The following is a 17,704-nucleotide window of genomic DNA, read 5'->3' as shown; positions in this document are numbered from 1 at the left end:
AGAGGTGGAGGGGAGAGGAACTTCACTACGTGCAGGGCGCATGCCTACATGGCTACTCTAACCAGGACTGTAGGTGCAACTTTTGTTGAGATAAAAAAGAATAAAATTTATGATGAAGAGAATAGAGAGAACAATTCAAGGAAGTGGATAAGGCATTCTTCTAAAAGAAGTGACTGAAAAAAAACATATGTAAAATAAATAAACAAAAAAAGTGTAAACATCTTGAGCAGAGAAGGGAAATTGGGCAGACAACTGATTAGCTCTGGCACAACCGATTGGCTGTCCCAATTAGTGTCATGGAAACTCACTGACAGTTGTTTGGATGTTAGCTCTTGTGTGCTTGGTTTTTCGAAATTCTCTCTTTCCTTCACATCCAGTGCCTCTTGCCCTCTGATTATTGGTTTTGGTTCCGGTGTAGATTTTTCCGGGAGATATGAGGGGGGGCAGCTGCTCATGCAGGCTCAAAGAAGGGAACTCCTTCAATTGGCGTCATGAGAAAGTCAAGGAGGGGGGGGGGGTGTTCATTCATGTTGTGGAGTGTAGGGTTTTGAATTGTTGAATTTAAGTTTCATCATTGGCTGTACAATGGATTTCAAGTTTCTTGTCTTGTATGTATCTAGGATTGAAACATTTCTATAGGAGCAAATATTCTAGAGATTCATCTATTGAGTGAAAAGTGGCAGCAAGAACCAGGGTTCTTTTCTTTATGTTGGAGTAAGTTCAAGAGGAAAAGGACATTCTGTATTTAGTCCTGGAGGCAAGGATGGTGACTTGAGGTGCAAATTTACAAATGCTCTAAAATCTGTCAGTCCTTTTGTTTTTAAAATTTTAAATTTGCTTGGGCAAGCAGCCATCTGAGGAGTTGGAAGAAGTTGGATGGTTGTGTTCATAGGGCCAGGGCTGAAGCTGAGGATCAAGAGTCAAATTGTGTGTTGATCAGATGGGAACCAGGAAGTTCTTCCTTGTCAGCAGTGTGGCGATTAGGGTATATAATGGACCCTAGGAAGAAGGAGGGGAAGGAAAATGCGGTGTAGGCCTGTTTGGTTCAGGATAGAAAATTCATTTTGGATTTGGACCAGTGTTCAAATCAGTTTGTGATCCATTGGAAGGTAGGATCCCAAATCAAAAAGTTGTCGAAAGAGGCTTCTTCGATCAAGCTGTACCTCATTCAGACACGGGTCTGTAGTAGTCGTGTTGGACAAAAATTTAAGGTGTTGAATAATCAAGGATCATTAAGGTTTGTTGGCTGATTGTTTCTAGGTCCATAGCCAGTCCTTGCATTTTGACGTCGACTATGATTTCAAGGTCTCAAAAAGTATGGCAGTTTCAATGATGATGTCAATTTCAATTTTTAATTTTGAGAAATGATGGAAATTAGTTTTTACGACATGGAATTCTTTTATGAGACGTTAGAAATTGTCTTTAGGAATGATAATGCAATTGAAAAATTATAAATAATATACACCAGTGATAAAGTGTGGCGTATTGACCATATTAGACCTAGGTCCTGGAGCTTCATCTCAGACATGCCATGTCTAAAATGCCTTGAAGCTCATTCTAAAATACCAAATCCCAAAAAGGCCAATGCATTGCCTGTAAGTCTTACACATTTGTACAAAAGACATGCCTTTTGCACCTTCTAGTTTAGGTTATGCATTTTGTGTGTGAATCTCAAGTTAGATTTGTCTAGCCGCATTTAACTGAATGTTTAAATGAAAGGAATGCCGCCGTAATATTAGTTGTGTTTGAAAACTCTTGAATCTCGATCTTTCCAAAGCAATTGAGACTTGCATCTTAGATCTTGAAAATAATTTGAACTTTGTAATGTTATAACTATCTCTTGCAATGATTTACTTAACGAGTTCAAGTAAGTATTTTTTGAATGGCCAACAAGTAATTTACAAATTATGTTTGATTTTTTTAAAACATTTTATTTGTAATTTTCTTAATTTTATTTATTTTTTAAAAATATATAATCCATTTACATATATTTGCTCATTTTCTTGCTTGTTCTGTGTTAGACATTGCATGGGGAAGGGGAAGATATGTCTAATCTTTTCCAGATTGAGATCAGGTGTCTGGAAGTGCTGCAGGAGTGTCTAACTGTTTTCCCCCCTTCCCATTTTTTTCTTACACTTTCCTTGGGGAACTCTTTTAGAATAGCTGCAGAAGAATTGTACTGCCAGTGCCAGTCCATGTGCCCTTTTCACCCAAGCATGCCCTTTATGTTTCTCTTTCCAGTTGATTATAGAGTACCCCTGGCGTGGGCACCAAGCTGCCCACCTCTCTCTTCGCCAAAAAAGAAAAAAAAAAAAAAAAAAACCTCGTGTCTCTCTCTGCAACACATGCACGCATATCTTGAATGGCTACTTTGATTGTAAAACTATCAATTTTTTCATGCTTGGACGAGAATTATGTCATTCCCTCACTGTTACTTTCTTTCTCAGTTTTATTTTTTTTGTTTATTTATTTTTGCATTAAAGTTTTGCTTACTGTAGATCTGTAATGACCTTGGTTTAGCAGTATGGTAAGATCAGTTATTTAATAGGTCAATTATTTAATATAATAACTGAAGATAAATTTTATTAATTTTTTATTTTTATTTTCATTGTGTGCTTTTTTCATTAGAATTTTTTGGCCAATAATATTGTTATGTGTTACCTTTAATTACTCGATAACAGAAAGGAAAAAAAAATTGCTCCACAGTGGTTAGCAAGCTTTTCATTTAGTATTTTTAAGACCCAGTGCACAAGGTTCTCATGCTGTTGGGGTTCTGGGGAGGTCAAGATGTACGTAGTTTTACCTCCATGCTTAAAAATCATATGTAGTAAGATTGCTTGCTTATTCTTCAATTTAGGCATGGTTGTACATCCTTGAAAAGTTCACCACTGCAGCTGCTTCAAACCACATAACATCTGCTTCTTCCACTTCCTGCGACAGATTCCATCGTTTTGTGATGCCACATTTGAAAACATTTTAAAACTGTGGTGTTAAGGTCATGCCCTTAAGAATTCTTCTTTGTCCAATGCTGGCATCTCCAACAGGAACAAATGATGAGCCTATTGCTAAATCAATAATCTTAATGTCCAACTCTATATCTAATTATATCATAGATGGCGTTGTTATATTGAGTGGGACTGTGTCAAATGAGTCCACTTTTCTTGTCATTCAAAGTATTATTGGATCTTAGAAGGCATGGAATGTGGTATCTTTGTTTTTTCTTAACCAATGCATTCGTCTATTTTTCTGATTTGCTGAGTGTTTGAGATGGATAAACTTAATTTAGTGGTGAAATTATGGTTTAAGGATTTGAGATGGGCCATAGTTTAGTGCTGGCGTTTTGGTTTGCATTTTTTATGGAGATGATATTTGATTGAATGCATACTGTTATCTCCAGTTGGATGTAATAAAAATGTCTGGGAATTTTGTTAGGGAATTTGTTATGTGTTGATATAAATGTGGAAGATTTTTAACTATGAACATACCCTTTGACAGGAAAGTTTACCTTTTTAGGGTCTGCTAATTCATTCTCTTGAGTTTTGGGTCAATAGCAGAGTTACTGTGAGTCTGTAACCACATGATATATTCACTATTGGTCTGTGTTGTGTTGTACAGAACAACATATAGCTCATAGATAATTAACTATTCTTCCTAATTCTGGTCCTTTCCCTATAATGGGAATCATTCATTTGTTTATTCTAATGCAACTAATGTAATTGTGTGGAAGTACATCTAGCTTGCAGATAATTGATTCTTCTTCCTGATCCTGTGGCTTTTTTTTTTTTTTAAATTTTCCTTGGTTTAAAAATTAGAAAATTTTCAATTTTATTCCATTGCATGACGTTTCATTATGCAAAAAATATCTTCCATTAGCTATGGGAGGAGAAATTTGCTATTTATTTTGGTCTGAATCTGTATTGCTGGTTTACCTTATCTGTATCAGAGATCTAGTACCATAATTACTGATTGCGGAGTAACTGTTCTTCTTGTTTGCTGTAGATCTGATGCCATTGTGAGATGCATTTTAAATATTAGATTAGCATGCCATTCTTGCTTTTGTGATTTCTATGATGCATCCTCTGTTATTGTATTTTTGTCTAGGTCACTGGATTTTCAATTGGGGGTCGTGTTGTTGATGGAAATGGTATGGGAGTGAATGGTGTTAAAATATTAGTAGATGGTCATGCAAGGTCTGTCACTGACGAACAAGGATATTACAAGCTTGACCAGGTATTATTTTATGCATGCTTTATAACCTTGCAAGTAATTTAATTCTAAAATGTTTTTTCTTTATTTTTTTTCCTTGTTTTTGAACAGGAGGTCTTGTGGATTGGTTTTTTCCCCTTTTTTCCCCCTCTGTCAGTTGATTATTGATTGTGACCGAAGCTGGTTAAACCATAGAGTAATGTTCATTGTGTTTATTGCTGCATGATATCATCTGCAATGTTTCCACTTTATCTTAGTTATCAGTATGTATTTTAATGCTTCTCCAATCTCAATTCAAAAGTTGATGAAGTAGCATCATTTGGCTACTCTATATTGTACATGCTAACCTATTACCATGTCTCATGGTAGGAGTGACTAATGAATAAATCTGTGCATGCATACATAATCTATATATGTGTGTGTGTGTGTGTATTTTGAACATGTAAAAACCACTTCGCGTAGTTATTGTTTATAATGAAATTATACAAATCTGATTTGCATCTTTGACAATTTGCTTTAGACACATGAGAAGTTATATTGTTATAGTCCATGTGTATTGATCCGAACTAGACAACGTTGAAACTGCCTTTAGACCTGAAGCTGTAGAGCCAAGAAGAATACAAAGGTTCTTTAGCTTGATAGCCTTCATCACAACAAAGCATGTTTTCTAACTGTTAAAGCCCCATCTTCAGCTATAAACTTGCTCCTGTTTGAATTAAGAGTGCTTAAGAGATAAGATTCTTCTTCAGAGTTGGAACATAACTTTTTTCTGTCGAAGTCCTCTTAACACTGCCATGTGTCCAAATTCAAACTGTTCTTTTTTCGATGGTGCTGCATGGAGCATTGTTTCCTATTGACACAATTCCGCCTTGATATGACTTGCAATTGGAGAACCACAGAGAATATCTGAATGAAGTATCCTTTCATGCTAGTACATGCTAAGTGACAGATAGCATCGCCTTATGAAACATTTCCCTCTGCTTCTACACTAGCCTTTGTAGGTCCACCCCGCGGAAAAAAAAGAATCACCTTGATGCTTGTTCGTCAAGTTATAATATTCTGATATAATGTTTTATCTTTCTTGCAATAAGTACAAGTCAATTTTGTTTGTTTTAGGTTTTTAAAACTTTGATTTGTATCTGCCCGAACTTGAACCCCTCTCCATTGTCCTACCTCTAGCTACTATCCCTTGACCTTGATTGCCATTGGATGTCCCAGTCAAATCCTTATCTATTAATTCATTAGAAAATAGTGATGTCCCCCGAGGTTTAAAAAATGCCATAGACCTCCCCTGAGGTTTACTAAAAAGAGACAAGCCTCTCTTAAAATAATTTGTCTTTTTACAAAATAAAAGGGGATGTTTGTGTCTTTTTGGTAGACCTTAAGGGAAGTTCTTGGAATTCTTGAAACCTTAGGGGAGGTCCCTGGAATTTTTGAAACTTTAGGAAGGTCATTGTCTTTTTGCCAAACCTTAGAAACGGTCAGTGTCTTTTGCCCTAAATTTTATTGTTATTGCAACTATTTTAGTTGTTATTATTTTTATTATAATAGTAATAATAATTAGTATTATTACTATTTGTTCTTGTTTTTACAATATTTTTTTTATTATACAATAAGTTTGATTCCATGGAATGAAGATGTATTCCAGCCTGTCTTGACTGGAATCACGATTCTTCCATTTGCAAAAATCATATTTTGGCCGGAATATGATTCCGTCCTTGATTTTGCTAACCAAATGCAGAAATATGATTCCATTCTAGGGCTGATTCCGCAAACTGAACATGGGGTTATGCCTCAACGCTTTAATGCTTATGCTTGTGCCTCTTAAAACATTGAACACCACTCTGCTGTAAAGCAAGTTTATAGAAGTAGCCACACCTTTAAAAATTTTGGCATTCCCCGCCAGCCAAACACACTAAATAATCACCATAACAGTGCACTGCTACAAAGCTTTCATCTCCTTTCCCTTACCAAACCCCCTAAATATAATAATAGTACAAGCTACAAAAGCTTTAAAAAAAGTGGATGGATGGACTCTGTTTTCACCAATTATACCAAACAGCTTATCCCAAAAAGCTGAAGTGAAGGGACTGTGTAAAAACAAATGTGAACAGGTCTTTCTGCTCCAAAGCAAAGAACACAAACATTAGGTGGCAGGGCCTTATTGGGCCTTCCCTTTTAAGCAAGTCGTTGTATTGATTTTCTGAAGGACTACAGTCCAGGTGAACGCTTTTAGTTTTTAAGGAACTTGATCTTTCTAAACCAAGGAGTAAATGGTAAGAGGAGCAATAGTAGGATCACAAATCAAACAAGAAAATGATTTGCAAGAGATTCTTTGGAAGAACCTAAGGTCTATTTTTTTTTTTTCTACTTTCTGAATGAACGTAAAAAGAACTGAGCACATTAATCAAGAAGGCCAACTCATGACATTCTGAATAAAGCTTTTCACAAAATACAAATCCTGAGAATGCCCATTTGCAAAAGGGAGAAAGCATAAATAGGAGTTTCATGAATAGTAAAGAACCAAAAAAACGAGGATATGTGAGAGCCAAAGGTGCCTTCCTGAAGACAAGTTCTCTCCCCTTCACTAGCTTTCTATTGGACATTAGGACAGGAGGAGTGATAAATCTGTGATACAAATTTCCAATGACTCGAATAAGTGTTGTTAACTCCCACCTTAGCATCTGGCCCATTTGTGGAAATCCAAATTTACTAGGAATAACCTCAAAGGGAATTAGGTTCTTAAAGAAAGCATCCTATCCACTTCCCACCAAGGATATGCTTCTAGATACCAAATTACCTTAAGCCAAACCTCCTTCCCTTTTAAATCTACTCTAAGTAGCTAATCCTACAAGATTAGTCTCTATCCCTCTCACCTACTTACGACTATGAGAAGCCCCTTGTTAACTTATTTAACCTCTGTGCTTTCACAATCTCAAACTTTGTAGAGATCTCTACATCCAGCACAGATCACTGTAAGCTAGTTTGTTGCTGAATGAGGTGCAGATAATGCAAAGGATCATTACAAGAAACCTGTTTTTCAAGAGTTTAACAGAGTAGAGAAGTAAAGGAAGGAGGAGAGAAAGAGAGACTGCAGACGAATTTAAGTGGTTTGGCTGTAAAATGTACAGGCTACCTCCATGGTGCCATGATGGGTAGAAATCCACTATGAATGGGCAGGGTACAAAAGATATCAAATTGCACGAGGATCTGATGCCCCAGTTCCCCAATTAAACCCATTAATCTCAAAAGGAAATCACAAAAAAATGTTTTTCACACTAAAGAAATCTTCAACAACAAAGAGAGAACTTCTTGAAAGTTCCTCAGTCATCTAACACAATTTGCATAAGGTGAGCAACCAAGATAGGTGGCTCGAAGTGCTGAAAATTAGATACCTGGTTTATGGACCACAACCATCAGTCCTTTGAAACAGGCAAAAAGCTGTAGGGCAATAAATTGGTTGACCAATTTAGAAATCAGACTCCTATTTATAAATTGTTCAACTTATTTACAGAGTATAATGACCTATTTTGGCGAAATAGGATGTATATTTTGGTAGAACTGAGCCACTGGATGACAATAAATTGTTGCATTTTTGCTATCTGCTTCAAATAGCCATATTTTTGTTTGCTTATGCGGCAAAAGTTGGTAAGTGTAAAACATATACAAGAACTGAAGTTAGTATATGTAAGAGTTCATACAAAAACTATTCTATTGGTTCATTTTAGACATTTGCTTCAAGTAGACATTTTTTAAATGCTTTTGGGGCAAAAGTTTGTAGGTATAAAGTAAATACAAGATCTCATCTGTTGGTTTTTTTCAGTTTTCTGCATCAAGTAGCCATATTTTTGAATGTTTTCAGGTTACCTCGAGTCGCTATATGATAGAAGCCAAGAAGGAGCATTACAAGTTTGAGAACTTAAAGAATTTCTTGGTAAAGTATACTCAAAGGTTCTTCCATTCTATATTTTGAAGTTTTGATAAGGTTTCTTTTCTCTTTTTGGATGATTAGTAGGGATGACATTCATTACTTCTTTTTGTTATCTGGACTGCTTTCCTTTTTGTCTCTTATTTCGACCATTTCCCTCTCCTTCCCATGTTTCCCAACCTCTACCTGTGTGGTAGGTTCTTCCAAACATGGCTTCAATTACAGATATCAAGGCAGTCTCCTATGATATATGTGGTGTGGTTCGGATCCTTACTGCTGGTTATAAGGCAAAGGTAATTTCAAACTCATTTTTATTTTCTGTTATTTTTCTAATTAGTGTGCTATTTCTTTATTTTACTGTCTTTTTGGCATTTGGGAAGGGAAACCTGCCATCTGTTTCCCTTCTGTTTCAATTTTTTGAAAACGAGAAAATAATTATACTATTTCTGGGCTGTTTGTCTTTTCTCTTTTCTTTTTATTTTATTTTATTTTTCTCTTTCTTTTCTTCTGTTTTCTACGAGGAGGATTCTTTATTCTCCTCTATATAGCTTTCTTCTTTTCTAATTGAATATTTTAAAAATGACTACCTCTCCAAGGAACATATATTTCAAGTCGTGCAATTCTGTATTCTGGCCTCAGCTGTTAATCTTGGTTGGCTGAGATGAGCTTGAAGATGCTAACAGTTGGTCTTGCTTTGCTATGTTACATCACTAGATTAGGGTGCCGCAAGTGGCATTGACAGCTTTAGGAGTGGGGAGGTAGTTGCCAGACATGTAGTATTCATGCAGTTATAGTGTGATTGGGTGTCAATTGTAGTAGTGATAGTCTTCCATAAAATCACAATTTCTTCTATATCTGTTTTCTATCACTCCTGCAAGTTTGCCAAGTTAGCGTATGTTGTGAAATTTTTTTGAAAAATTGGTTAGTTGTCATTGCTTGCTAGGTTTTAGACATTGATTTTCAAGTTTCCACTAAAATTTCAAAGCTTCAAAATGAGGAGAATTAAATTAAAATTTTAAATTCAATTTTTATTATAAAAAATGATGGAAACTAGTAGAAAAAATGCAAATTTTTATGGAAGTTTAGAAAATGGTAATAGACATAGCAACACATAATTTAGAACTACTATGAAAAATAAAATGGCTAAATGGGAAGTATATGGTGTATAATGTGCAATAAGTGCATGATAAGATTATTAAAGCTATTCAATTTGTATGAACAAAATTCAGAAGGCAGCTAAATATTAGTTCACATGCTATTCTTGGATATCAGTAAAATAAAAATTCATATGCAATTGAAACTATTTTAGGCATAAAAGGTTGAATGTTCTGTTGTGATTAGTCTGTAGGTTCAATATTTATAAGCTTCAAAATGCTTGAAGCTTTGATTCTTATCCTTACGTTATAATCATCTTTATTTTATTTTTATTAATATTGATTAAAAAAGGATTATAGTAGAAATAACTAACAACAGTGTTAGAGCCAATTTATAGAAAAATCCATAATTCCATACATAACAATTGAAAGAATATATTTTAGCCCTTTAATATATTTTATTATTATAATGCAATTTTGCTGATGAGTTAAAAAATAATCAAATTATTTACTAAGCATGTACATTTAGTTACTATTATTATAAGTTTGATCACTACTTTATATTGTATAACTTTATAATATAAATGATTAATTGGAAAAAAAATATGAACAAAAAGATTCAAAATATATTATGCCCAAAGTATCGTACAGAAGTCGAATTACAATGCAATAGGATTAGGTGTGAGATTAACCGAAGCAATTTGGAAAAATTTTGGATGCTTGGTGGAAATTTGTATGGAAAGTTTATAAGACATAAATCCCACTTTTTTTTTTTTTTTAATTACTTTGAGGGTGGTGGAAAGTAAAAGTGTCAATGGAAATTTCAACAATTTTATGTTCATTTAAGATCATGATTACAACAACAAGAAGAACAAGAAGCATTTGTCTCACTAGGTGGGATTGGCTACATAAATCCTCTTTCTCCCATTCTTCATGATTAAGAGAAATATGCTTTGATGAATGGAGGTTGTCAATAAGTAGTGTTTGGTTTACTCTTAAAATGAGTACTTATTTGGAAAAATACTTTCCAAACTACTTTTTTTCATTAGGAAAATAAGAATTTTTTTAAAAATTATTTTTCAGAAAGAAGTACTTATTTGATAAAGTACTTATAATAAGTAATTCCAGACTAGTTTTAAATAAGCACTTTTTCCAGGAAAGCACTTTTCTATAAGTTGTTCCAAACATCCCTTTTTCATTTCACAGAACCTCTATTAGCTTTATGTATTGCATCATTATAGTTTGGCCATGTTTACTTTCTGGATATGTTGTTTCTTAGTTGCCAAACATTCTTATACCTTTCACGTTGCTGGTCTAATATGTTGTCTTGAAGAATTTTTTTGAAAATTTTAAGGGTATTTTTTGGTCATGCAACACGCATGACGCATGAAGCACTTATTCATTTTACTGAACCTGCATTAGCTCTATGTATTACATCTTCAATTTCTCCTTTATCTTGCATAACAGATTCAAGGTATTGAAATCTATTAGTACTTTTAATTTCTTGACCATCAAGTTTAATATTTTCTATAATGTTCATTCTATTTCTATCATGACTAAAATTATATTTCATACATTCTGCCTTATTTCTACTTATCTCAAAGCATCTAGATTTTAAAGTTGCTCTCCATATTTCAAACGTAGATTTTATTCCACCTCTTGTTTCATCGATCAAACAATATCAACTGCAAAAAACATTGATCATGGGACCTCATTTTGGAGATTCCTAGTAAGTCTATCCATTAGTAACTATAAAAAGATAAGGACTTAGAGCAGACCCTTGCTGTACGTCTATTCCCTAAACTTGCCACTCGTAGTCCTAACATCAGTCATTACTCTATCATACATATCCTTAATGACATCTATATGTCTACCACATACTCCCTCTTTTTAGAACCCCCCATAGAGCTTCCCTAGGTACCCTATCATAGGTAGATCAATTAAAACCATATGCAAGTTCGGGAAACTTTTCCACTAGCTTCTTACCCTAAATTTTAAATCATGATTGCTTGTGTTAACTATATTTTTATGAATTTTTTCATTGTTCTTTGTTTTTGACCATAAAATAAGAAACATCATTGCTATTAAATTGTTCCTTGATTTTAAATGTTTAGACCTATGGACCTCTCTAATCAACTTGTATCCTTTATGGTTTTCCTGCTTATGTTTGAATTCCAGGTGGCTTTGACACATGGTCCAGAAAATGTTAAACCTCAAGTGAAACAAACTGATGCAAGTGGAAAATTCTGCTTTAAGGTATTTTCTATCTTTAATATATTTTTTTTTCCTGGTTGTACTTAAGAACTGTGCTTGAAGGTAGTATTAGTTTTCTGTTAACTGCCATGAGGGATTATATCTCTCATGGAGTATGTTGCACTAATTTCTGCACAGCCACAGAATCTGGCTTCATGATGAAGCACACTTTCTTTTTTAAGAGATGTGACTGTTTTATCTTTTATTTTTTTTTTGTTAACGAAATATTGAATTTTGAAAAAGACAACAATGTGTTATCTTTTATTTTTTTTTAATGAAATGTTGACTTATGAATAAAGTACTTCTGTTGCTGGACCAGAGAGGAGGAGAACAGGAAGAGAGAAGAAATAAAAGGAGAGAAGGGATGGGTACTGTTGTAAGGGACTCTAAGGCCTGCAGGCACACAAAACTCACTTATTTATAACCTAACTCTGCTTAAAATCCATTACATCTAAGTATTTAATATTCATAGGACTAATACTTTGAGCCTGAGAAAAAGCCTCAAATACTATTTTGCAAAATTAGAACATCCTATGAAAATAATAGAAATCTGAAAATAATTAAAAATTACAAAATTCCTCAAGAAAAATATCAGATAGTAAAAAATTTAAAGATCACCTAGGCTTCATGTTCTATTGTTCTTGCCTCTTGGTTGGAAAAAAATTGGCTTTGAAGTTTTGAACTATGAAAGGATGCTGGACTCTGACCTTTGATCAAAGGCATTATTCTTTTTTTTTTTTTTTTAAATATTGCAAAATTTTCAAGGCATCAATTGCATCTCCTAAAAATATAAAATTATTAGGCACCTTACAGTGTTTTTACCAAACATAGAGAATCAACCTTTTCTTTACTACACCTTCACCCCCCCCCCCCCCCAAAGAGATTTTTACAACAATCTCAATTAGCTCCTTTTTTATTTTGAAAGTGCTTTTTCAAAACCTACCAGAGGGCGGGGAGGTGCCTAAGCCTTAATCACCTCAACAATGCATAAGAGTGATGTCAAATTAGATACTTCCATTGGACTCAAAGTGATAAATGTGAAATGGGTGATGAACTAAATAGTTGGAAAGCCTCAACATTTATTTGATGTCTTTAATGCATGAACATCCTCCCTTGTAGTCTCTTTTTCCTCGGAGAGTTGGAAACCTTGTTATTGTCAATCCCCTTAGGCTTGCGGCCTTGGGTTTTGGGTACATTCATGAAGTTGTCTGCCCTTGCAAGGTTATGGTTTTGGAATCTTGTTGGAAGCTGTTCCACACTTTTTAATCTTGCCTTAAGAAAGCCTATGATGTCAGCTTATTTAATGGGTTCTCTGGTTTGGGTGGTGTGAAGTGATTTGTGTCTGGCTAGAGATATAATATATACCCATAGGAGTGTAATCGGTTAGGTCGGTTCAAGATACTTATATACCCATTGGGCTGTAATTTCAACTTAGTTCAGTCTTGTCTAAAAACTGACAACCAAACCAAACTTTTTGGTTTTGGATTTCACGAACCACGTCAACCAAAAACCGATGGTTTAGTTAAAAAATGAATGCCAATTTATCTGATTGATTCTATTTTTTAACAATTTTTTTTTTCTGATTTTTAATTAACTTTAATATGTTAAATACATTTGGGCCATAACTGTTAAGAGAACTACAGGCTAGATGCTCAAGTATGGGACACATGTTAAAAAAGCAGGCTGAGGTTTTATAATAGGCAGAGGGCTCTCTTATCCATGGTCTTAAATTTCCATGAAATTGTCAAAATTTTGGTAAACATTTCCACTTTCCATCACCCTCGAAATCGAAATGGCAGTCGATTTGCATCATACAAAAGTTCCATTGAAATTTCCTCAAATTTGTTGAAATCTCAAAACTTTAGAGAAACTTGTCAAAATTTTAACTATACAATGAAAAATTTCCTTGGAATTCAAATGTGAAATTTAAATGCAAAGTGAAATTTCTCTCTTAAGTTATCTTTTTTCCTTGACAAATTTTCTGATTTTTAATTAACTTTAATATATTAGATACATTTGGGCCATAATTTGTTAGAGAGCCAAAGGTTAGATGCCCAAGTATGGGGCAGATGTTAAAGAAGCTGGCTGAGGTAGGCTACACGAAGTCTACACGAAGTGAGTTATGGACCATGAGTTTGACGGACAAGTGTTGCAGGGTGGGTTTTATAAGAAGGAGAGGCTCTCCTATCCATGGTCTTAAATTTCCATGGAACTGTCGAAATTTCCGTCAAAATTTCTGCTTTCTATCACCCTTGAAAACGAAATGGCAGTCAATTTCCATCATACAAAATTTCCATTGAAATTTCCCTGAATTCTTCTAAATTTATTGACATCTCGAAACTTTAGTAAAACTTGTTGAAATTCTGAAATTATATGAAAAATTAAACTTAGATATTAGCAGCACTACTTTATTTAAACATTTATGTTTAAATTATATTTATTTGTATAATAAATAATATCTAACTGATTTATGAATTTCATTTATTTTGACTGAATATGTTTAATATGAATATAATATTGCAACTACAGCACCTCATACACAATGTACTTATCATTGATATATTTGATTAATAGTATATTAGTTCCAAAACTTGCATTATTACGTCTATTAGCCATTAGTAAAGTTTCGTAAGAGAATTCCATGCTTTTACTACTTATTTCCATCATTTTTTAAAATAAAAATTGAAATTTACCTCAAAACCGGGATTTCCATACTTTTGAAGCTTCGGAATTTTTGTCAAAACTCCTATCTTGCCTGTGGTTGATGTGGGACATGGGCACAAGGGAATGCTGCACGCACAATCACAGCCTTGCTGGGGGAAGGCAATGCTGTGCACACAGGCTGATGGCTGAACAAACAATAGAATGGCCTTCCCAATATGAACAAACCTAGTGCCTTTGAACAAACAAGCCTTCATGATGCATTTGAACATGAATAGACAACAAAATGGCCTTCGCCAGTTGCCACCATGCAAATGCAAATGATATGATGCCATCAGAATCATACTAAAACTTATCTGATCAACTTCATTTTGTTTGTGCTATTTAGCCCAAACTTATTCTTGAAATTGCATATCACCATCTGGTAATCTTATCATCCTATGAGGCAGAGCAGGTTAGCCTTGGCTCAGCTATTTTCTTGCCCTCTGAAGGGATCACGACAGATTAGATTGGTTCTCAATCATCATTGTGGCAACCAGATAACCTGCAATGTTCCATCCGTCATAATACTTGAGTCATCCATCTTTGGAAAGGGGTTACTTGCCCCCCTGCTTTGCAATCTCAGGTACTGAGTTTGACAACAAGCTGCTGTAAGCATCCAGAGAATTCCATGGGTGGAGAGCGGGGAAGACTCCTCCTTTGTCCCACATTTTCAGGAGCAAGAGGGGTGGCCCTTTCCCTCTTCTATAAAATGTTTCCGCGTCCTTTATTGTAAAGTGGACTTGAGAAAAAAATCTTAGATACTAGTTTCCAAAATTGAAATGACAACGAAAAATTTAACTTTAAAATATTTTTAAAAATATCAACTTAAAAGTTTAATACTAAAATATTTATGAAAATGAAAAATATTACTACAATTCCCCATATAAAAATATCAAATTGTAATTTTTTTTTCTGAAATTTCTAAATTTAGACTTTCCTTCCAAGCTTGCATCTTACATCTCTCCAGTACATCAAGATTGTCTGCTGCTGTTGCTGTTGTTCTGTGTGTGTGTGTTTTTTTTTTCGGATTCTTTGGCAAAATATCCTATAATGTGGTCAAAAGCGATTATTGTGGGGCAGTGGTGATGGTGTTTTCAATTTTTAAGTAACATTAGATTAGGTGGGGAATTTTAAAGCTTACTTTGATGGGGAAGGATGGGACTGTTGGACCTTCATATCATGAATAGGCAACTTCTAGGGAAATGGCTATGGAGATTGCCCGAGAAGGATACATTTTTTATGGCAGTGATGAGTGTCAAATATGAGAGTGTTACGATGGGTGTGGGAGACTTCATGGGGTGGGCTTATTCAACAACATATAAATGGCTTGCGAGGAATTTTTTCTTATGGGTTTAGCTTTTAAAGTTGGTGATGGATTATTGGTGTCCTTTTCCTGTGGTTTATGGTGTGGGAATACCTCTTTTTAAAATTAACTTCCTTATCTTTCTGGCTGGTTACTAACAAAGATTGGCTAGTTGATAGCTGTTCTGAGAGGTGGGAAACCATATTAGACTCGCTTGGCGCTTTGGGAGGAAGTTTAGAGACTTATAAGTTGCAGGATTGTCTTACACTCTTACCTCTTGAAATTCCTACACCATAATGGGGGTGAAGGGAAGGGGTGAAAGATATGATAACGTGTGAACATTCCAAGAGGGGCAAATTTTGTGTTAATTCATATGACTCAATTTACTTAATGGGGTAAGGGAGGCTGCGGGTAGAAAATTTTTCTCAGAAAAACAATGTTCCTGCTTTGCTTTTAGAAGCAGCTTGTGGATGAATTTTTACTGTAGATAATTTGATGAGCAGTTTGGCTGCTGTAAACAGATCTCTCTCTCTCTCTCTCTCTCTCTCTCTCTCTCCGTTTTTTATCGTATAAAGATCTGGAAGAAGTGGTCAATCTTCTCTTACACTCTGTATGAATGAAGGTGGAGCAAGAAATGTGGGCTTGTGATGCCTTCCTATTGGAGTGTTTTGGCAAGTCTTGAGTAATCCACCAAATGGTTTTTATTGTCAGAGAGAGAGAGAGAGTGAGAGCGAGGGCGAGAGAGAGAGAGCAGTATGGTGTAAGCTGCTGAGTATGAACTGCCCCATAATGGTGATAGTTTGTTCAGAGCCAAGTAATTGAAATAGCTTGACGCAGGCTGTCAATTCATACATTAATGTAGGTGTAACTGCACCAATAATGGTGATGGTGTGTTCAGAGCCTAGTAATGGAAGAAGGCATCATTCCTGCTGATTCATACATTAATGCAGGTGTCCTGCCAATTCATAGCCAAGTAAATGATAGTATGCAATTTCTGATGGCGATTAGCTGTGGATGAAAGGTTGATACGCTTGAAATAATCTGTTCAGAAGCAGTATGAAACCGCACCCATAATGGTGATGGTATCTTGCACCTCCATTCCCCCCCCTTTTTTTTATTTTTATTTCTTCTCTAATGTATAGATTGATAAAACTAGAAAGTAGCACACTGTTCACCATGCTTCCGCCTTAGAAATCTTGGTAGCTTTTTACCATTTTTTTTTTATTGGCATATCAGTTTCCTATGTTATATTTAGGTAATATTTAGATAAGTGAAATCAAGCCTAGGCTTCTTTGGTTAATTTTTCTTGGTATTGTACTGGTCATTAACATATGGATTAGAGGTCTCTAATCCCTTTTGACTCCATTACCTGACATGTTGCTGCTTTAACCTTGTTTTCTTATTCCATGTTGTTGTATAATTATTTGCAATTCTCAAACTGCCACATGTCCATAGATTGTAGAAAGAAGTTTTTGACATCCTTTAGATTGAAGTGCATAGTTTTAGTGCTATTGTTTTTTGTGTGAAATGGAGCCAATCCATGAGCCCAATTCCGGTTAATTTGATTTAACATGAGCCTCTCGTTGCACATGTAGACGTTATACTGCTTGTAAGACTCTTCCCAACATCCCTTGCAAACTTAGGTTTTAAAGAGGCTTGGATATGTTGGTCTTGAAAATAAGGCTGATTTCTGCTTCATAATCCGACTCTAAAGCAGTGCAATGATGTCTCTAAACACCTCTAAGGTTCACTTGTAGCATCACCATTGTGTAGCTAATGGGATTGGGTTCCATATAAAGCCCCTCGTTGATCAAACCAATGGCAGATGGAAGGTTTATGTCTTGCAGGGGTAAGAGAGAACTGCTGAAGTGAGAAGGTGGGGGCAGGCAGGTGGTGAGCTTAGTTATCTTAATAAGAATAAAATGAATTGCAGGCGTAAAATGGACAAAAGTTGTATAATTCATAGATATTTTAGATTTAGGTATTTGATGTTATTGTGTTAGTGGGGCTGGATTTCTTATCGAAAGAAGAATGAGGCAGAGAAGAATACGGTACTTCGAATCAAATTAAACTTGGAGATGAGCGAGGGATTAATAAACATGAGAAAATGCCAAGCAAAAAGTAAAATATTTTCTCAGATTCCGTAAATCAGTGGCATCATATGAGCCTGGTTCTTATTTGTGTGGCACGGCTATGTCAAAATTTACTAACTTCCTC

General features: G+C 35.0%; 1 protein-coding gene across 2 annotated transcripts in view; it reads left to right on the top strand.

Annotated features, from left to right (window-relative positions):
• LOC131156786 (uncharacterized) overlaps window positions 1–17,704 on the top strand; it is an 80,564-nt gene that overhangs the window by 39,370 nt on the left and 23,490 nt on the right. For both annotated transcript variants that reach the window (XM_058110739.1, XM_058110740.1), the window contains exons 11-14: window positions 4,102–4,230; window positions 8,069–8,140; window positions 8,332–8,427; window positions 11,407–11,484. In XM_058110739.1, the coding sequence (XP_057966722.1) occupies window positions 4,102–4,230; window positions 8,069–8,140; window positions 8,332–8,427; window positions 11,407–11,484 (375 nt within the window). The remainder of the gene's footprint in view (window positions 1–4,101; window positions 4,231–8,068; window positions 8,141–8,331; window positions 8,428–11,406; window positions 11,485–17,704) is intronic.

This window comes from Malania oleifera, chromosome 5 (assembly GCF_029873635.1).
Source record: "Malania oleifera isolate guangnan ecotype guangnan chromosome 5, ASM2987363v1, whole genome shotgun sequence".
NCBI lineage: Eukaryota > Viridiplantae > Streptophyta > Magnoliopsida > Santalales > Ximeniaceae > Malania > Malania oleifera.
Note: the sequence above shows the minus strand (reverse complement) of the source record. Positions and strands in the feature narration are given on the sequence as shown.